The sequence below is a fragment of the Trifolium pratense genome, linkage group LG7, assembly GCF_020283565.1.
Source record: "Trifolium pratense cultivar HEN17-A07 linkage group LG7, ARS_RC_1.1, whole genome shotgun sequence".
Lineage (NCBI taxonomy): Eukaryota > Viridiplantae > Streptophyta > Magnoliopsida > Fabales > Fabaceae > Trifolium > Trifolium pratense.
Window position 1 is genome coordinate 53,910,955 of NC_060065.1, and position 21,951 is coordinate 53,932,905.

Sequence of the window (21,951 nt, forward strand, 5' to 3'; positions counted from 1 at the left end):
TAAATTGAGTATGTGTATTAGTCATACACAAAAGAATAATTGAAAACACAAAAAAATTATTCAACAACTAATATTAATAGAAGTTCTTGAGCAACTTCTTTCAACTTTTGATCATTTTTTTCACATTTGGACATGAAGTGAGAGAAATAGTGGTAAACAAGAAGATTGGAAAAAAAAAATGAAAAATGGTTTTAAAAAAATAAATGAGACGGGGCATTTTGGCAATTAGAGTTACAGTATTTAATTTGTGTGAGAGAGGTGTAACTAAAAATTAATAGGGTGTAACTAGCAGAATAAAATCATTTTATTTCAACTTTGCAACAATTGGTGATAGATAGAAAATAATGCTAGCGTATTCTCAACACACTATTTTAAACAATTTATCTATTAAAAAAAAACTCTATTAATTATTGATCAAAATTTATGTATTCCACACTTAATCATGATAGTTTCATTCTTTATTTGGTAGTACACACTCACACAAAAAAAAATCCAAAAATAAAAATCAGCAAACTATATAGAGTACATTGAAAAAATAGTTATGTTTCTAAAGAAATAAATAATCAATTTAACAGTTTAAACTGATTTATTTGTTGGTATTTTTTCATCATCATCATCATCATCACCATCTTATATTTTATAGTCTCTCTTTTTGATAATTAAGCTCCACCAGAACCATATTTCTTTCCCAACATAAGCACCTGAAGTTTATCATAACTTGCAAGCACACCAGCGCCGGCAACAGCTCGAAGAATGTTTGCACCAGCACCTTTGAAGAGAGATTTTGGACCTTCAGTTTTCACAATTTGTGAGAAAGCATCCAAAGAACTCTTGTACTTTACAGCTTCACCTGATGTCATCATCATTCTTCTACGGACGGTGTCTAAAGGGTAAGATGCAACACTAGCACCAACTGTAACAGCCCATCCTAGAACAAAGCTAGCAAGGAAACTATCCTGAAATGTTGCAAAACAGTATGTTAGAGCAGGTGGCCCATTTTAGAATTGAGTATTTGGCAGTCGCAACCGAGAGCCTCTGATACAATCTTAGAATTGAGAGTTGGGCATAACTCAACTCTATAAAACCGGCTTATATGGTGAAGATTGCCGTCATTTATAAACATATATTCAGACCAACTCGCATCCGATGTGAGACTTCTTAACAAACATAAAAACAATTGATCACGAGCCAATTGCGTCAATGTCTTCTAAAATAGAGTGGTTTTGGCAGTATTTAGACTATGCAATTCTCAAGGTTACGTAGTACAATACAATGTTTAAATACTACGATTCAATTTACCCTTAACAATATTTTAAAAATTGGACCGAATTGGAAATCGGTCAATTGTCGGTTGTTTTTTAACTAAATTGTACCGCAGATTGATTGAACTAGTGTTGAACCGGATTGTACCAATTGAATTGCGATTGGTTCAACCGATTTTTATTTTTTGCATTTTTTACTTTTAATTTTTTTTTCCTTTCCTTTTTATTGATTTATTTGTTATACGTAGTTGAGCCAATTGTACCAATTGATTTCAACTCGGGAGGATCCAAATCCATATTAACACAATCTTTTAAGGAACATGTTATTATGTAATAATGAAGGACATAAAATTGAAGTGTAAATAATGAAATGTCTCATTCTTACCTGCAATGTTCCTACCAAGAGCACTGGCTTAAGAGAATCATACAATCCAAAATACAAACCACGGTAGACAATGATTCCAACAATCGAAACATTGAAGCCACGGTAAAGACCAGCAATACCATCTGATCGGAATGTCTTTCTGTAGACATCAATCAAGCCATTGAATTGCCTCTCTCCTCCTTTCTTCGTGGCCTTGGCGTCATTTGCAAGGCGAGTTCGTGCGTAATCCAATGAGTAAACAAAGACGGAAGATGAAGCTCCTGCTGCTGCACCAGATGCAATATTTCCTGCAAACACTTTCAAATATCCATCCCTCTCTTGCTTATAGTTAAATAGCTTCTTAAAGTAGTCTTTGAATGCAAAGTTGAATGCCTGTAAATGATTGATTATGTCAGACATTGGCCTAATTGCAAAGTTTAGACATTGGCCTAATCAATCACCTGATTTTCAATATGTTTCTTGTTTACCAAGATTTAGACTTGTACAAGAAAAAAAATCAAATACTCCGGTCCTTTTTATAACAGACAATTGATTTTTTAGATTCATTGTCTCTTATAAAAAGGACCACATGGAGTAGTACTTTTGAAACTAAAAGTGAAATTCGAAAATTAATTGATTTTCATATGTATGACTTTCAAAGTAGTTACGATAAAAGTCAAACCAATTTTATGATCCGACGGTTAACTTAAGTAGAAATACAAGAGGAATGAGTCGAGAAACCTGTGTAGGGAAGTAACGGATAACATTGACAGTATTTCCTCTCCAAAGTGAAGCAAATCCTTCATCTTTGATTGTTCTTCCAAAACAATCACCAATACCTTTGTAAGGTTCAGAAAGCCTACCAGCCTTAATCATCTCATCTTGGTTTTGAATCAGAAGCTTAACGCGCTCTATAGGAGCGGCTGCAGATTTGGACACTGCTGCAGAAACTCCACCCATCAGAAAATCAGTTGCAAAGCTTGCAAAGTTTTTCTCCGACGGTGACGGAACAAACATATGTGATGAAGCAACTGAACCAACATGTTGCTGAAACAGAACAGGTTTTTCCAAACTTCTATAGGAAGTTACAACATGTGGAGAAATGTTTGATCTTAGATGAAATTGTGAACCAAATTTTTGTGCTACCGTTGGATGCTGGTGTCTTCTATCAGCCATCATCAATGCTTGAGTGGTTAATATTGTTAATCCACTGAAATTTGCACCAAAACAAATTATGTTAGGCCATTTTATGGATTAATGAAATAATGAAAGACTTAGGCTGTTTGAGAAATCAAGAGTATTCTCTGAATTACAAAATAACATTTAAGCAGCTAATTGACAGCTTTTGTTATTTTCTAGGTTGATTCTATGGGAAGGATGTGACTCATATAGTCTACGGTTAATCGATGCTTGAAAATCGTTTGAACTTCTAACAAAGATCAGTGTTGCTATCTGTAAGTAGAAGTTTATGGTATTACTCGTCATTACAACTGAGATGGTGACCTAATTGATGTCAGTTCAGCCGAAAATAATAACCAATTAGTGTTTGTATTGTTTTTGTTGAAATAAAACCCGTCAAGTTGAGGGACCCTACGCTTCTACTTAAAGGTGGCGACATCGGTTATTATCAAAATTTAAACGATTTTTAAATATTGGTTCACTATAGATCATATATGTAAATATGGACAAATACAAAAGTTCTCAAATAGCAACACAGTCCTTAAAATTCAAAGATGTGAGTGAATATTTTGTGCACCATTATTTTTATACCAATCATAGTGTATTGAGTTTAAGTTCTATACTTTGAAGCAACCATACTCAAATGTGACATTTGCTCCTTTAAAATAAGTCAGCCACCCAAACTTACAAATGTTAAATAGAAACTTCCTATTTCCTTGTAAATGTATGACCATGACTCACCTTCCAATGTACATAAATATACTTATTTATTATTGGTGAGAAGGTTGGTTTTATGCAACTAGTACTATTCCAAAATTTTCATTATTATATATTAATTTGTTAATAAAAAGACTGTGAGACTCTTGAAATAAACATTGTGATAAAGAGGAGATAGTTAGGATGATGCATTTTGAAAATAATAAAACCAATTTTTGGCATTTTCATTGTTTTAAAAAATGCACACTATTATTCACTTCAAAATTTTACTATCTCGTTATTATCAAGTAAAAAATAAAATAAAAAAAAAGAATTAAAATTAACACAAATTTTAAGAAATAATTATTTATTTTTTTCATAAAATAAACAAAACTTTTATATATTAATACTTCACTAGGAAATATTGATGAAAATCAATTAGCAATAGAATCACAAGTTCAAGTAAACACATACATGGTTTTACTCAAACAAAATGGACCCAAATAAACACACTACAATATTACATCATGCGAAATGTTAACTAGTGACTTTGGGCACCAGTTAAGAAAAATAGTCTTAAAACTTTGTAGTTTAGCTTTTTAAGATATAAAAACATGCAATTTTTGATAAAAAGTTTACCTTTTTTCAGTATCTTTAACTAGTACCTCAGAGACACTAGTTAGCATAACCCTTAAATAGTAATAATCCAAGAGTTTAAAGATAAAAGCAATACTGTACATACAAACTGACATGTAATAACTCAACACAAACATGGTTATAGAAAAGAAACAGAAAAATAGAAGTCAAACCTGACTGAAAAATAGATTGTATCCTTGTTCTTGGCTGATGAAATATGAACAAAGGATATATATGATCTTGAGATAAGTGTATGAATGGAAATATTTAAGAGTTATGAACTCTTTGAGATATGAAACCTGTTATTATAAAGCAAGCAAGCTTATGGTGCAAAAATTGGAATTTACTTCTTATAATAGACTATTAAATGCTGCTACAAAATTAGTTCACACTCCTAAGAAAATGGAAAGGAAAGTTCCATGGAAATTTGTTGCAATTAAGCTTATTTTGACTTAGGACAAGTTTGGCTGCGCTTAATTTTCCAACTGTTGAATTCATCTATAGGAAAAGAAATTGACAGCTCAATATATAATTACATATTTTTCTTTTCAATGACATCATGGTACAATTGCTTTGGAGTTTTATTTTTTATACTAGTACACTATTACTATTTGGTAGGGATATTCATTCATACATTCAAAGTCAATGCTTTGGTGTTTGTTGGATTCAGTTCACAGTTCACAAAAAAAAAAAAAAAAAAGATTTTGATATTTTTAGAAAAAACAAAATCTCAAACTTCAAATATGAACCGTTAGATTTCAATTTAATGATCAATGATGTGTTGACTGCAAAAATTCGAGATATCCAAACATGTAAACTTGATCGATCAAGTATATGGTCCATTCGTATACCATTAATGTGATAAGTTGGATTCGATATAGAATAGATATTTTACCACTAGATTCCTTTCTTACGCTTAATACGATGTTCTTTCTAAAATTTCCCTCGGCAATTATGCAATCTTATCATGAGACTCGTAAATAATAACTTAGCCTGGGTTAAGCCTAGTGGAAAATATAGCGAACCAAAGTTCAAAACTCGGTTAACAGAGATATCACATTTCTTGACTAAAATCTTCTTTAGATATATAGGATAGGATGTGGGAACTTAATATGCCACTGTTGCAATTGTATTTTGCTGCAGGCTTTTGTATTACGACCTTTCCATATGCTCCGAAAATTCATAGCAATCACATTGCATTGTGTTGCATTCATGCACTTTAAGCAATTGAAGACAAATTCTGGGCACAAATCTGAGGTCTGTGAAGTTATATAACAGGCCATAACTGAGTTAGCCTCCAAACCTCCACACTCACAGCAAAAAGAAAGAACAGGTAGGTCGTGTTTTCCTCGACATTACTGCAAGGAGCACAGTTGAGTGAGCATTGAAAATCACGACGAAAAGGTTAGTAGCCATTGGAATACAGTCCCTACAAAAAATTTTTTTTGATAAAGCAGTCCCTACTCCCTACAAATCTTATTATAGTTTTTGGGAATATAAACACCATAATGTGATACTAAGTGAAGTCCAAATATTCTCTATATACTCCAAACCTTTTTTAATTAGTAATGAAATGAAGAAATGGAATGAGGAAATAGAATCTATTTCCATGTGGGATCTGGTTACATAATTTAACACTATTACAATTAAATTATTTGAAGCGTGCAACTAGTAGGTTACACTTCTGTACTCAGTTTTTAATGTTTCGGCACTGCATAAGTTTTTAATGTCTATAGTAAACTCACTTCTCAACCATATTTAGTTAAAACCCAAGAACAAATAAATATAGCATTCATTTTCAAGGCCAATAACTTCTATACAGATAAGACATATATAACCTGCTAAGTTAGTCTAACTGTTTTAACAAATTATGAAACATCATAATCAAAAGGGTTTGATTTCATACATTATTTAAGCAATGATGATCGATCCTTTCTGGGAGCTACTGCTGCCTAGCTAAGTTGATATGTTCCTTCCCTCGTGGCCGATTGATACCAATGGAAGTAGGGTCTAAGGACATCTCAGACCTACTGAAGTCTGCCTCCTGCTCTCTCTGCTTCAGTTTCAAGATTCTGCGCTCATTTTCCAATTTCATTCTCTTGTTCTCCATCCTCATCTTCTCCAGCTCCCTATCCTTCTTGCTGCAGTATCTTAACCACTTAAACCGCTGTTTCTGAAGTTCAAAAGCCCTGGCTTGGTACTCCACATTTTGCTCTTCAAGCTTCAACAGCTGTACCTTAATCCACTCTCTTCGCTCCCACGGCGACTTTGCAGGGTCTTGAAAAACCCTTGCCATTTCAACCTTAAGTTTTGCCATCCCAACAGATTGCGGCCAAAAGTGGCCATCATCCTCACTTAACTTATTTCCATCGCAAAACTCCTCCATTCTCCCTCCACCCCCATGTGCATTATTAATATTAATTCCATTATCCAAGTCATCTTCCTCGCTTTCATTGTTATCCTCATCTTCATCCTCAGAGCCATCGTTATCTCTCGAGTCCTTCCCATGTTCCAACGAATAACTATGCAAGTCAAGATCATGGCTATTTGGTATCCTTTGTCCATTATGGTATGCACACATTTCCTTATAAAACAAATGTTTCGAGCTCAATATCTTTCTAACATCATCCTTAGCCTTAGCAGACAAGTTAGGCATTGAATCCATTAATGCAGGATTCTCAACCACTTGACAACAAGTTCCCCTACCAAGTATCTCATTCAATCTCTTATACCTCTTATTCAAGTCATTAAATTTATCCTCACACTGTTGCGGCGACACATGACAACCTTTACTTATCATTATCTTGGAAACAGTTTTCCACTTACCCTTCTTCTGTAAAACCACAGATTTCCTTTTAACACCCCCATCCACACCACCAATTGTTCCATCATCACCAACACAACTCACTACCGCTATAAGAAGTCCAACCACATTATCCGTCCACTTCATTCGCTGCCAAGGAGCCGATCCCCCCTTTTTACCTTTACCACCGTCGTAAAAATTCTCGCAATTCCCATCTTCAGCATAACCCTGCTCATCGTCTTCACTCATGTCATTACTATTATCAGGATTAGAACTAGCAATTCCCTTACCTTTACCAAAAGTCAACCCCATATTCAAATTTTTGACTTCAATTGTATCAAATTGATTCTTATTTTCCAAACCAGGCATGATATTCATATCTTGTTGACCAGATGAATTACCTAACTGAGTCTGTTGGTGCCTTTGAAATGAAGATTCAATGTCCAAAATACTACTCAAAAAGCCACCATTCATAATTGAAACACAATTCTCAAACCCTAATTTCCAAACCAGTCACAATTCTCAAACCCTAATTCCCTAATTTCTGGTGCTGACGATACAAACTGAAATTTGACATCACCAGAAAAACTGAAAGGAAACAAAAAATAATAAAAATTCACACATCATTTTTAAAATAAATAAAATAAAATAAAACAGCGCATAATTCGGAAATAGGTAGTAACTAACTGAAGGCATTAATGAGTAGTGATTAATCTACGGTTGAATGTAAGTGAAAATCTGGAACATATATAAGCAGAAATTGATTTAAGAGAAAAAGTATAGATCTCGTTTGAGATTTTTACCTGTTGATGAGTGATGAGGTAAATCAGTAGTAGCAAGCAGCACACAAACGAGAGAGAGAGAGATGGAAGTTTCCTTTCCTTCCTCAATTATTTTGTCATCGTCGGCTTTCAATCAAAAGTCTTTCTTCAAACTCCCTCGTACCTGTCGCTTTCTTACAACACACACACACACATGTTTATTTTCTTTAACTTTCTATTTTGTTCTTTCTTTGTTGGTTGCCACAATCCACCTCAAATAACTACCAGCTCCGTCTAATTTTAGAATTTAGATGACTTAATTCATCATTTCACCCGGTTGAAAAAACTGTACTAAAAAGAAATGATTTTAGAATTTTGTTAAGATAAGTCAAAAGAAATGATTTTATTCTATTTAAATACATACATTAAACAGAATAATGAGTATCAAATGATATTTAAGAAGGATTTAATTGATATGCACCGACGGTGTAAAATAATTTTACACTGTCAACCAATATCAACCATGTTTTCCGCCACATCACCTCACTTCACCTCACTTTCCTGACATGACATGGCAAAATGAACACATTTTCACTTATCTTATAAAAAATTTCCATACTTTTTTGATGTACTTCTTTTTGTTGAAGTTGTTGAGTCCGGTGATGTTGTCATCCTTTTTATTATTTTCGTCCCATGTTTATGTTTTCTTTATTCCCAATTTACATGGAATGTATAATTTCGAAGTACAAAATAGATAATTTACGAGCCTGTTTGATTTGTAAAACGTAGCTATTATTGAACATAATAACACATGTATTTTGTCGAAGAAAGTTAATGTATTTGGTTAAAAATTTAGACTAAATACATCAAATTTATTTGGCAATTTTTCCTTATATTTTGGGACGGAGGGAGTACATCATAAAGTTATAAGATTTTTTTTTTGACAAGGTAAAGTTTAAGAAATTAAATAAACAATGAATGGGGCATTAGGAGGGGCTCTAAACAATAAAGGGGTGCGAAGAGCAACCAATCTGGATATTCGCAATCAAAAGCCCAGCCCATATTACATTTAACACAAGAAATAACAACAGGCCCACCTTTCTCAAACACTGAAAAACCTCGTCGGAGAACCAGAGGCATCAGCGGTAGCAACCACCGCATCGCACTTCACCCACTTCCCAATTCAAACTCCGTTTCTACGAAACGACACACAAATTCCACTACAATGCCTCGAAACGACGATATCCGTTTCATTTCTTCTTCAATCAAAATCCCTCTTCCTTCAAAACCAAAACCCCTAAACACTCCTTTCAACACCGCAATTTCTCACTTCACCAACGCAACTAACTCATTTTCTCAATTCGTTAACTCGTTTCGAACTCACTCCACCGAGTTAACTCGTACTGTGTTTCGAAAATCGCACTCTCTATGCTCCGCCACGTTATCCCTAACCGACGATAAGAAAGCACCGTCGCCTCTTTCTTCGGCGGAGGAATCTCAGTTGAAAACTCGACAGAATGAAGAGAGAGTTTTAATCAGTGAAGTATTGGTTCGAAATAAAGACGGTGAAGAACTCGAGAGGAAGGACCTTGAAGCAGAAGCAGCTCAAGCTCTCAAAGCTTGTAGACCTAATTCGGCGCTAACGGTTCGCGAGGTACAAGAGGATGTTCATCGCATTATCAATAGTGGATACTTTTGTTCTTGCGTTCCGGTTGCAGTTGATACGCGTGACGGTATTCGATTGGTATTTCAGGTATAATTGAAGTTCATAATATTTGATTTGCATTGAAATTTAGTATTATAGTGTTGTTGCATGTTGAAATGTGCATTGAATTAAAGTTGTTAGTGGTGATAGATAATTGAATATGTTATGTGAGTAATGGTTTCTTGTGATATAAGGTAGAACCAAACCAAGAGTTTCAAGGGTTGGTATGTGAAGGAGCTAATGTTATTCCGGCTAAGTTTTTAGAGAACTCTTTTCGAGGTGGATATGGTAATAATTTGTTCCCCCTTTTCTTTTCTGTGCAATTGTAGTCGTCCGCTTGTTCTCGTGTGTAACATTCGCTGTTCTCAAATTTACATGTGCTGTGCAGGGAAGGTTATCAATTTGAAGCGATTGGATGAAGCTATATCTTCCATTAATAATTGGTATATGGAGCGTGGTCTTTTTGCCATGGTAAATTTCCCTTAACTTCTGTTCAAACTTCATAATATAGTCCCACTTTGTGATCGGTGGGAATTCAGAATTCAGGTTGATTTTTCATGTTTTCAGTAGTCTTAGCAGCACTAGTATCATCATATTATGCTCTAATTAGTTCTCGTTGGCAATTAACCTTTCTTCATTTCCCCCATCCTTGATCTCCACCTTAGGTATCAGCTGTTGAGATTCTATCTGGGGGTATTTTGAGGTTACAAGTTTCAGAGGCCGAGGTCAATAATATTTCCATTCGGTTTCTTGACAGGAAGACGTAAGGACTTTCTTTCAATTTTGTTTTACACACAAAAATACATTCACACAAACACAAATATATTTGTAACGTTATGTTATTTTTGTGGAATGTGGAGCAATTTTCTTTACCAACATGATTTTATATGTAGGGGCGAGACTACGGTCGGGAAGACAAAACCTGAAACAATACTTCGGCAAATTACATCCAAGAAGGGGCAGGTAGTTTCATGACCTAGCACCTGATATTCCAACAATGTTTGTTCATAGTTTGTTATATTTTTGTGCAAAAAACTGCAAATCAATCTAAAACATGATAATTTCATATTTATCTAATCTAAGTTTTAAAGCTTATTGTGGTATTATTTTTTATTTTTATCAAATTTGATTGTTGACAACATTATATATTCTGTTCAATGGAAATTGATATAGTTCACCAAAGGGAAAGTATCTGATATTTCTTTATTCTCTCTTATAATTCACCAAAGGGAAAGTATCCAATATTTCTATATTCTCTCTTTTATGAAACACGCCTTCTTGGTTTTGCATAGTAACTGAGAAGGATTTTTGGCATCATCTGTGATTGTATTTTCAGGTCTATAGCATGCATCAGGGAAAAAGAGATGTAGAAACTGTATTGACGATGGGGATCATGGAAGATGTTAGCATTATTCCCCAACCAGCAGGTAATTTATACATGCAGAAAATGGGCTTTAATTTAAGGTGAATAATTGTTACAAAGAAACACTGTCAGTTCTAACTGTTATCTGCTAACTACACTTGCCAAGTTGTAATGCAATTTCTTATTGGGTCCTTCTATAATCAGCATTTTACTTCCCTAACTCCTGCCAAAAGAGACTTCAGTCCAGTTTGTATTAGCTTCTAGCTTACACGATAATTTCAATTAATATAACTACATAATACTTCACTTACTCAACTTTTTATAAGCTTATGGTTTATAGATAAAGTTAAGCGAGATAACTTTTGGAAAATGAAAATGTTTAATCTTATTTCAACCTTTACAAGAAGCTACTGTTTAAAAATTCAGTGTTATAGCAAAATTATTTTAATATACTTTTTTCATATATGTTTTTGTAGAAGATTCATTAAGAAAAAAGGAGAATTGTTCATGATAATTTCGTGAGAAACTAAGAAACTGAAGTTAATGAAAATATAAGGCCAAAAAGAAACATGGACATTATTCACTATTTGAAAATTTAAGTAGCTTGCTTTTGTAGAGTTTACTAGTGCTAAGCAGGACTTTAATAGGTTGCCGAAGTGGCCCAAATCTTTTCTTACTTATTCTGCTTGTGTATTGTCATCCTGTAATGGACACAATAATTTTCTACTATTAGATGCACAACACACTCTAAAGTATAAATTTTGCTGTGTTATAGATACGGGGAAGGTTGATTTAGTGATGAATGCGGTGGAACGTCCCAGTGGAGGATTTTCTGCTGGTGGTGGGATATCAAGTGGGTAAGTGTGATGCAACTCTAAAGCATGCTTAAATAATGCTTAAATTTACTAAATACATGAATTACCTCGACTTCCTTGACATTTATTAACAATTCTAGCTCCTCCATTAATTTCGGAAGTTATTGTAAACTTCCTTACTTTTAATTTCCACAAGACAACCGCTCCTTCATATTTTTAGGTTTAGACATATACCAACTTTGTATGCTCCATATTGGTGGAAAATATAAGTAGAAGGGGATATTTGATACTTATCATTAAACTAGAGGGGAGATCAACACAATTTTCTCTTTTGGTTACTGTATAATCTGACTAGCCATTTCCATTTGCAGGATTACAAGTGGTCCACTCAAAGGACTCATTGGAAGGTAAGCTTATTTTCTAGTCATGTCATGGGTGAAGTTAATGCCTTGTTTTTTCGGCATCCTATGTTCTCTTTCATTTAATAGCCAATGTTACTTTCCTTTAATTAAAACTGTTTTAAAGATTATTTCCCTCTGCTGCTGGTTCCGTATACTTCTAGTGCCATAGAGTGTTTATTTATGACATTGTTAAATACTACCTCTGGTCCTTTTTATAAGATACATGATTTATTCAATGAATCTAAAATGTGAATTGTCTCTTATAAAAAGGAACGGAGGTACATGATTTATTCAATGAATCTAAAAAGTGAATTGTCTCTTATAAAAAGGAACGGAGGTAGTATGTAAATATCTCCCTTGTAGCTGTAAGCACACTGCCCCTTGTACATAATTTTGCCCAAGATGAGGCTGAGCCATATTAAGATTTTATTGGATATTAACTTATCATAATAGTTTATCAGTTATTCTTTACCTATTGGTTTTTTTTACTTCACTTAACCTATTGGTTTGTTTAATTCACTTGAAAATAAAAGACCAAACAAAATTCTGTGTTTGATAATTTGATTGGAAAAATAGTCACGGGACAAAACAAACTAAGAGATGAGGCATAGGGTAATTGATGTCTTCTCTGGTGGTCTGGAGACTGAGGAGTGTTCTTCTAAGAATGGGATTAGAAGTGGGCCTCTATTAGGTGGTGTCTGTTTTGGTTTCCTTCATTGGTGTTCCGCTTATATACGGCGCCTTTGTTTTGTAGTTTTGCTTTTCCCGGCCTCTGATCTTGTGCAGAGACCGGTTATTAATAATAATAATATATTTGCCGTTCAAAATAAAAAATTGATAAACACACTCACTGAGTAAGGGGCAGTTTTTCAAGTATAAGAAAACTCAAAAGTCGTAGTTATACCTTCCTTTCTCTCCATCCTCACTTTCCACCTCCTCCTGATGAATTCCTTATCTCTCGCCAAATCTCTTGGCTGCACTTAGGTTTCATAGGCAAGTACCCCTGCTGTCCAATAGAAATCTGGTGACCGAAAGCAGTGTCTGCAACTCCTCTTTCTGTTAAACATTTGCTCCTATTGTTGTTTAGGTTACAGGTGGCGACGCGTTATCCACACAGTTGCTTGTAGACTATGAAACACACAAACACTGAACACGACACTGACACTAGGTTTCTATAGTGCAAAACAGTTGTTAGATAAAGCCACTAGGTTTCATCTAGTGGTGAGGGGTTTGGGTAGTACGTTATAGGTCCTGGGTTCGATCCCCAACTCATTGTAAACCAAAAAATAAAAAGTTGTTAGATAAGTATTTTGGGGATTTTAGAAAACTTCAGATTATTTTGTTAAGCATGTATGCTTCTAAAATAATATGCACGCAAATTTCTTGTGCTGTGTATCGATAACCAAACAACATATACAATTAAAAGTTGTGTTGTGACTTGATTAAATGTTCATATTCTATGTTGCCTATGGTCCAACTGCCACTGGTTTATATACATCACTGATCGACTCAACAATATTTTGTTCCCATTGCAGCTTTGCCTATACTAATAGGAATGTTTTTGGGAGAAACCAGAAACTCAATATTTCCTTAGAGAGGGGCCAGGTTGACTTAATCGTTCGTGCAAACTACACTGACCCTTGGATCCAAGGAGATGATAAGCGGACATCTAGAACAGTAATGATTCAGGTAATCTCTAAAGGTTTTATTTGTTAAGCATGCTTTTGATGATAGAAAGATAAGTATTGTGTTTGCTGATATATAATTTAACTTCAATTTAGAATTCAAGAACGCCTGGAACAATTGTTCATGGTAACCCGGATGGTAATAGTAACCTGACCATTGGCCGCATCACAGGTGGCATAGAGTTGAGTCGACCCATCAGGCCAAAGTGGAGTGGAACAGCAGGACTGATTTTCCAGGTGCTTTATTAACTGTTTTGGTGGATGTTGTTATGTGTGAAGCTGTAACATATTTTTATTTATAATTGTAGTCTTTCCACGCTACCTCTATCGATACTTCTTTTGAATTATTGATTTTCGTAGTGTAGTTAAATCATGTAATTGCTAGTAAGATTATTCCTGCTTTAAATTAAATGTGATACATTATAGTATCCAGGGCCCCCTTGTTTGTTTCTATGTTTATTAATGCTACTGATACTTTTTTAACTCTTGTCAATTATCTCTATTTATCACTTCAGCGTGCCGGGGTTTCTGACAACAATGGGGTTCTTATCATTAGGGATCGCTACAACAGTCCTCTCACTGCAAGGTTGTACTCTAAGTAAATGCTACATGTTTCTTGTTTTGGACAGTACTCTTATGATGACTTTATTTTGTTCCTAACTTTTATCAATTTTTCCTTGTAGTGGCAATACCCATGACGATACGTTGCTTTCTAAAATTGAGACTGTTTACACTGGTTCTGGTGAACACGGGTCTTCTATGGTTCGTTATGAACTGAATGCACTCCTTCAATTTAAATATGAAAATGTTTCTTACCGTTACATGCTTGGTTTTGCAGTTTGTCCTGAACATGGAACAGGGACTTCCTCTTTTGCCTGATTGGTTATCCTTCACGAGGGTGAATGCACGGGCTAGGAAGGGTGTTCAGATTGGTCCCACTCGTCTTAATTTAAGGTATGAAATACATATATTCAGCCCCCTTCTCTTGTAAGGAAGGAGTAACCAGTGCATTGTTGTTCACCCTTTATGTTAATGCAAAACACAATCTTATGTTTTTCCAACTTCATTTGGTTCACTTCCAGTGTCTCCGGTGGTCATGTGGTGGGAAATTTCTCTCCCTATGAAGCTTTTGCCATTGGTGGAACAAATAGTGTGAGAGGCTATGAAGAAGGTGGTGTGGGCTCTGGTCGATCGTATGTTGTTGGATCCGGAGAAATTTCTTTCCCTGTGGTACTTGAATTTTGTCAAGTCTTTTCCTGCTCAATTAATTTAACTTTTTGTGTGTGCTTATTGTCATGCACTAATTTTGTCCATTATTATATGACACTCATGCTTATTGTCATTCTAGGTCGATCGTATGACACTTATGCTTTTTGTGTGTGTATTAGCATAAGTGTCATACCCCATTTTTATCATATTTTATTTCCATTATTTCAAAAATTCAAAAATATTATTTTTATATGAATTTTTGTTGCTTCACCTTCAAGAAACCACATTTCACTACCAAAATTCCACTTTTACTCCAAATAAGGTCCACTCACCAAAATACCAATTTGGCCAAAGTCAACACTACCAAAAAATAGGAATAAGTGGCCAAAAAATGTACCAAAAACACAAAAAATGGAATATACCAAAACAATTCCATTACACACCTCTATTCTCACCTAGAATGCTCTAGAAGGAAGCCACCTCATCAAATTTCGTGATCCCCTCCAATCATTGGATAAGGATCATGATTGGAACAAATAAAACTACCACTATAACTCCAAAAATTCCCAAAAAATGCCACTCATGAGAAAATTCCATTTTCACCCTTTTTAACCTAATTCCTTCAGCCTAGAATGTTCCTATTGTCTCTATATAAGCAGCAGAGAAGAGAGGGATAGAGGTTGGATTTTCTGAAGAGCTAGAATCACCAAAAATCTAATCTTTTTCATCATCTTTTCCATTTTTCGAAATTCATCCAAACATCATTCGAACTTCAATTTTCTTACACAAAACTCTTCCAATACATCTCAGTTAAGAAACCCACGAGAAAAAAACGAAGAAAAAACGTCAAGAGATGCTCACCCAAAGTTCAAAAATAGCAAACATTTGTACGAGTTAAACAAAATTAAGGGTTGGAAAAGCTTCAGTAGGTGTTCATGAGTAAAAAACATTTAGAAACCTACTTGTTTTGAGGCTTGTTTAGGTGGGTTAACACCTACTCTTTTCTTTGCTATTTTTGAACTTTGGGTGAACTTCTCTTGACGTTTTTTTCTCGTGGGTTTCTCAACTGAGATGTATTGGAAGAGTTTTGTGTAAGAAAGTTGAAGTTCGAATGATGTTTGGATGAATTTCGAAAAATGGAAAAGATGGTGAAAAAGATGATATTTTTGGTGATTCTAGCTCTTCAGAAAATCCAACCTCTATTCCTCTCTTCTCTGCTGCTTATATAGAGACAATAGGAACATTCTAGGTTGAAGGAATTAGGTTAAAAAGGGTGAAAAAGGAATTTTCTCATGAGTGGCATTTTTTGGGAATTTTTGGAGTTATAGTGGTAGTTTTATTTGTTCCAATCATGATCCATATCCAATGATTGGAGGGGATCACGAAATTTGATGAGGTGGCTTCCTTCTAGAGCATTCTAGGTGAGAATAGAGGTGTGTAATGGAATTGTTTTGGTATATTCCATTTTTTGTGTTTTTGGTACATTTTTTGGCCACTTATTCCTATTTTTTGGTAGTGTTGACTTTGGCCAAATTGGTATTTTGGTGAGTGGACCTTATTTGGAGTAAAAGTGGAATTTTGGTAGTGAAATGTGGTTTCTTGAAGGTGAAGCAACAAAAATTCATATAAAAATAATATTTTTGAATTTTTGAAATAATGGAAATAAAATATGATAAAAATGGGGTATGACACTTATGCTGATACTAATTTTTAAGACATGCACCTGAACCTGTCTGTATCTGAACTTTGTTGTTGAATTGTGTAATATTCAAGACATGCACCCAAGAATAAAATCCTTATTTGCAATGCCGAAACCAAAAACATACACTTATAACAGTAGTGGTGGTTGGTTTATTATCAAAGAATAAAATAATACTACATGCTTATGAATCAGAATGTGTATATAATAAATAAACGGATAAAAGGGCAACTTGCTACTATAAAGCTCCTACCATATGGGGACAAGGGGATCCATTGCGGATCAATAGAAGGCAATGTTACCTCTCATTTGCAATAAACTGATTCCTTCAAACTCGTAATCTTCTACTTACATTACATGATAATGATTTTAGCCGTTGCACCAAGGCTCCTCTTCATATGTATACAAGTTGATGATAAAAATGTTCATGTTCCTGTACCCACATGCACATTCATTTGATTAAAATTACTTGTAGAGAACAAGACTTCCTGATCTTTTACTGTTTCTATTTGCAGTGGAAGCCAGTGGAAGGTGTCATATTTTCTGACTATGGAACTGATCTTGGATCAGGCCCGACTGTCCCTGGTAGGTCTTTATTTGATTTATTTAATTATTATTTTTGGGCTACAATTCATTTTAATTGTTTGATCCCTTCTTTTGAGGATTAAATTATGGAGATCATCTAAATGCACGAGTACTACCATCGATTTTAAATAAGTGAATTTGTCCTGTTTTATGATGTTTACTGTCGAGAAGGACAACTTCAAGCACACACTTCAAATCTACAAGCATATACTAGAGTCATTAACTAACCAGATCCAATTATTTTACTTTGGCTCCTTTAATGACTATATCCTCAATATACATATTAAATTGATTTCTCAACTGGTAGCGCTTCTCTTTATATTTGCCAATATCCTGGTCCTTAATGAGGCATATATTATATACGGGGCTTTTGGTTTTTTATTAGGTGACCCTGCTGGAGCAAGGAATAAGCCTGGAAGCGGATATGGGTACGGGTTGGGCATCCGTGTGGATTCGCCTTTGGGTCCTTTGCGTCTTGAATATGCCTTCAATGACAAGAAAGAGGGAAGGTTTCACTTTGGAGTTGGCTATAGAAACTAAACACATTCTCTCAAGGTATCACTTTGTGTCTTGTATAATTCTTTCTTTTTTTGGGTTTGCATGGGCTGTTCCTTATTTTGGAAAACTCGTAAATATTTTTTCTCTCCAATGTGTTCAATTCTGCTAATGCTTATGTAAGTTTTTTTTTTTTACTGCAAAAAACATTTATTGAAACAAACTGAATCCCAGGCACAAGATATGCCAATGCTTATTTAAGTGTTTCCTATAGATGAATTGAAATGGCTCATTCTGGTTTTCGTTTTTCGGGATTTGAGATAATTTACAGGAAATGCATTGTTAGTGGAGAATGAATCTATATCATGTAGGTTAGCCACAAAAAAGAAAAAGGAATCCATATCATGTAGGAAGTTTTTTACTAGGATTATGTGAAGAGGAAGATCGAGCATCAAAGAAGGGTTTCTGACTTCTGAGTAAGGCTTCTCAAAAATTGAGAGGGCCTCACTATAATAGTGTCATGTTTCAACGGAGGTGTTGGCGAAATTGGTTCAACGAAAATTCGAAATCAGTTCAACGGAAAATGGTATTCTCCCCCAGTGTCCACTGCAAGCAACTGATTTTTGTTATTATTTTTTCCTTCTACTTTATTTATTTGTGTATTTATTTCAGTACACATAATTTATTTTATAATATTACTTGTTTCACTTTAAATTATTGACTAAATTTAGTTAATCACAATATTTTAATTTTTAATATATCAATTATAATTATTATTATATTGTTATTATATAACTTTGAAACTTACATTTTTGTATGATCTTAATTTTTTTTGCATTTAATTTTTTTAAAAAAATATGATGACTAGTTACAGCATGTTAAAAGAATTTATTTTTTTGTGAACAAAAGAAGATATTCTATGTGTCAATTTATTTTTGGTTTACAATGAGCTGGGGATCGAACCCAAGACCTATAACATAGTACTACCCAAACTTCTCACCACTAGATCAAACCTAGTGGCTTTCTATGTGTGTCAATTTAGAACAACGATTTATTTACATCCCGTGGAAGGGGTGAAAATTTTAAAGAGAAGAGAGACGATAAACAAAAGAAATAGATGGAAAAAGTGAAAAATGATGAGAAATTTGATTAAAAATTGAAAACATTGCAAGAATGAGATGAAAAAAAATACAATAAAAATTATCATTAACAACTTTTGATTGTAGAGAGATGAGAGAAAATACAAAAAAAAATGATAATTAACAACTTTTGAGTGTTGCCTAGCTCTTCAAACATATCCTTCCTTCCCACTTAAATTAATAATTTTACATTTCTATACCTAAAGAAAATTACACACTACAAAGTTCATCAAATATTTTTATGGGGAGGCTTGGGAGGATCAATACATGAGCAGCTAAATGGCATATTTAGTTTAACAAAAAATATTTGACAAAGTTACTGTGCTGCTAAACTTACTGCTAATCCAAACATATATACTAACAAAGTTATGGGTACACTCTAAGAAACCAGTTTAAAGTTAAACAACAAAGAAATATGCAAGGGATCCTCCAAATCACACCATCCATGTTAATTCCCGGTAATATTTAGCTTTTTAAAACTAGTTCTGTTCTTTTCTGTCATAGCTTCACCTTTCTTTTGGTTAACTTTTTGGTGGTAAAGTCACATACCAAGATCCACTGTGATATATTCCTGTATAACTCAGAGAGTAACAATTTTAGTCGGTACACTACTTTGTAATTATCCTATTAAACAAATGTGGTAGCTTTTCTTCCCGTGGAAAAAATGAGGTACTTTATGCAAAGAAATATAAATTATTCATCCATCAAATTATGTTTATGATTAGACTCAAAGAAAATTAAGAATGTATAACCCAAATTTCCAATAAAGAATTTAAAATATAAGCAAAAATAAATCAACAAAAATTGATACCTTGATTCAAATTTGAACCATTGAATTAAATATATCAATTTTTTTTACTCCTTGCTTATATTTCGTTATATACAAAGTACGATCTAAATAAGTTTTATGAGTGAATCCAATCATCTCTAATCTTTATATTGCTTTTATATTATTTTTAAATATTCTTACAATTATGTAAAATAGAGATATATAATTGAATGTATCTGCAATTTTTTGTTACACTTAGTGAATAATTAAGCTCTTAAATTAACTTGGCTCGCCAACAATTTGGAGTATATGGCGGTTGAGGAACAATATTGTATTTTGGAGGAACATGGCGAATTTTTCTAGTTTAGTAGATTAAATTAAATTCATTTCTTGATTCTTGTTTAGTGGTACATCAGGTTGTAATGGCGAATTTTTCTAGTTTAGTAGATTAAATTAAATTCATTTCTTGATTTTTATTTAGTGGTACATCATGTTGTAAATCCGACTATTTTTTATTTATTGATATTCAAATACAATCCTTTAATGTTGTATTAAAAGTTAAAACTATTCGAGAATATTTTATTTGTAATGGTTGAGTACCCTCATGTTCTATCTATTAATGCGGATTTTGCTTATAAAAAAAAACTTTTAAATTAATAATATAAACACATGTACACAATTTCTCTTTTTTAACAAAAGACAAGCACCTTCTATCTGTCACACATATATATACACGGACACAAAATATTAAAATTGATGATATAAAGGATGTAATAATAGTAGCCTTGGTGATCTCAAAATAAAAAACAAATACCAAAAGAGTGTTGATCATGTGGGTGGCAATGTTGTTGAATTTACTAGCAGAATAGTATTTATGTCAAAGTGTTTTGTGGTGTGACACACAAATGTTACTGATTGTAATTCCCTTAACTCCAAAATGTCTTTGTTTTCAACTAAGTGAAGAAGATAAAGACAAAGGTGGATGAAACAGTGAAGATTTGATTGTATAGTGAGAAAGCATTAGAAGAGGAGACACGGACTGAGTATCTGATCCAACCCGACCAGAGTGTGCAGACCAAAGCACTTGCTGGTTTAAATGCTAACTATTTGTTTCCCAAGGTTGAGAAAATATCACCATGGGAGGGTGTCAAACAAACAACATACTCCCTCGGAATCATTCATTAATTAAACTAATCTATCTGTTTATGTGATCCAACAACAACTTGTACATTTACTTATTTTTGCTTATTTATAAATTTCATTCATGGTCCCGTGAGCTTAACTCAGTTGGCAGAATATTAATTTATATATGCAGGGGTTGGAGGTTCGAATCTGGTCATCTCACTTATACATGTTAAGGGCCACTAGGCTACTTGACCAAAAAAAATAAATCAACATATACTATTTGTAAACTAATTAGAATTGTCCACTTCAACGTATACACTAATATATGTAAAAATATGATGTGTACCGAAGAACTCACCTTCATGCAATATAATCATTATAATTAACTCTACTATATACTATACTCGTGCAAGATATTTTCTCTTCTCTACTCTTTATGTGTTACTATAATTAGGGCATGTCCAACTTATACAATCGAAAAATAGAGTATTGATGCACAAATAGTCTAGCAAAAGCATTATTAGAGTTGTCAAATCAGACTGTCGAGTATAATGGTCCAACATGACTAACTAAAAGATAAGTCAAATATTCAAGTCAGGTTGAATTAGGTTAAATATTTGGTAGTTCAACTCAGCTTAAAACGTCTATTATACCGGATCAATCCCAAATTGACCCAAATTTTTAATAAGCAAACTATTTAATTTTCCAAAAAACAATATATATTAATTGTGTCCCTCAAATGTGAGCCTTCATTAGACTGTAATTCGAATTGAGTGATTGCTATATATTACCATAAATATTGATTTAGACAAAACCTAATTCAATAATTCATAAAGTACTAACTTTATCAAATAAAATAGTATTTTTTTTAAGATGCAAATGTTACACTATGTCTCTCATATTTCCACACACACTGATGGAGCTAGAAAGTAGTAATAGCTAGCTAGTTTGTGAAATTCAGTCCCTCGTGTGAAAGGGAATGTGATAGTATAGTTTTGGGGGAACAGATAGTCTTCAAAATTTCAACTTCAATGACATGATTTTTGTGTTTTGGTCTTATTTCCAACCATAATGGGTAGGTATAGAATTGTGACCATATTTATTTTTTAACTAAGAAAATACATTTTTTTTTAATATCTACTATTAATCTTTGTCCCTTTTTTCCACACTGTTCATACAAACCTTCTTCCAAGTCCCAAGATGATCTCCTTCTCTATACGACCAAATCAGATCAATGACTTTTCCCCACTCTCTCTTTAG

The 21,951-nt window shown here is 33.7% G+C and overlaps 2 protein-coding genes across 6 annotated transcripts; one reads left to right on the forward strand and one right to left on the reverse strand.

Moving 5' to 3' along the window:
* Positions 1 to 499: 499 nt before the first annotated feature.
* LOC123897404 (ADP,ATP carrier protein 1, mitochondrial-like) lies at positions 500 to 8,036 on the reverse strand. 3 transcript variants are annotated; one of them, XM_045948011.1, is made up of 6 exons: positions 7,744 to 7,996; positions 6,044 to 7,528; positions 4,311 to 5,495; positions 2,368 to 2,836; positions 1,648 to 2,019; positions 500 to 956 (listed from the first exon to the last, which is right to left on the reverse strand). In XM_045948011.1, exons 4-6 carry the CDS (start codon positions 2,803 to 2,805, stop codon positions 660 to 662), a joined length of 1,107 nt encoding a protein of 368 aa, XP_045803967.1. In that variant the 5' UTR covers positions 2,806 to 2,836; positions 4,311 to 5,495; positions 6,044 to 7,528; positions 7,744 to 7,996; the 3' UTR covers positions 500 to 659. The 3 variants fall into 3 exon arrangements, with proteins under 3 accessions (XP_045803967.1, XP_045803966.1, XP_045803965.1); XM_045948010.1 differs by lacking the exons at positions 500 to 956; positions 1,648 to 2,019; positions 2,368 to 2,836 and having other exon boundaries at positions 4,651 to 5,566; positions 7,744 to 8,036; XM_045948009.1 differs by lacking the exons at positions 500 to 956; positions 1,648 to 2,019; positions 2,368 to 2,836 and having other exon boundaries at positions 4,651 to 5,495; positions 7,744 to 8,035.
* Positions 8,037 to 8,794: 758 nt separating this feature from the next.
* LOC123898030 (outer envelope protein 80, chloroplastic-like) lies at positions 8,795 to 18,372 on the forward strand. 3 transcript variants are annotated; one of them, XM_045948875.1, is made up of 17 exons: positions 8,795 to 9,454; positions 9,601 to 9,694; positions 9,795 to 9,877; positions 10,072 to 10,169; positions 10,300 to 10,369; positions 10,743 to 10,833; positions 11,545 to 11,626; positions 11,956 to 11,991; positions 13,521 to 13,674; positions 13,767 to 13,907; positions 14,186 to 14,256; positions 14,354 to 14,432; positions 14,509 to 14,624; positions 14,753 to 14,900; positions 17,094 to 17,163; positions 17,549 to 17,718; positions 17,990 to 18,372. In XM_045948875.1, the coding sequence occupies exons 1-16, from the start codon at positions 8,927 to 8,929 to the stop codon at positions 17,701 to 17,703; spliced, it is 2,016 nt and encodes a 671-aa protein (XP_045804831.1). In that variant the 5' UTR covers positions 8,795 to 8,926; the 3' UTR covers positions 17,704 to 17,718; positions 17,990 to 18,372. The 3 variants fall into 3 exon arrangements, with proteins under 3 accessions (XP_045804831.1, XP_045804830.1, XP_045804832.1); XM_045948874.1 differs by having other exon boundaries at positions 8,803 to 9,454; positions 17,979 to 18,372; XM_045948876.1 differs by having other exon boundaries at positions 9,323 to 9,454; positions 9,605 to 9,694; positions 17,979 to 18,372.
* The last annotated feature ends 3,579 nt before the right edge of the window (positions 18,373 to 21,951 follow it).

What these genes read in the sequence shown, in the direction of transcription:
- LOC123897404 (XM_045948010.1), bottom strand. Translation starts at nt 7,414, where the DNA reads ATGAATGGTGGCTTTTTGAGTAGTATTTTGGACATTGAATCTTCATTT.
- LOC123898030 (XM_045948875.1), top strand. Translation starts at nt 8,927, where the DNA reads ATGCCTCGAAACGACGATATCCGTTTCATTTCTTCTTCAATCAAAATC. An exon ending in CTCTTTTCGAGGTGGATATG is followed by an intron (nt 9,695 to 9,794) that starts GTAATAATTTGT and finishes TGTGCTGTGCAG; the next exon opens with GGAAGGTTATCAATTTGAAG. An exon ending in CTCAAAGGACTCATTGGAAG is followed by an intron (nt 11,992 to 13,520) that starts GTAAGCTTATTT and finishes TTCCCATTGCAG; the next exon opens with CTTTGCCTATACTAATAGGA.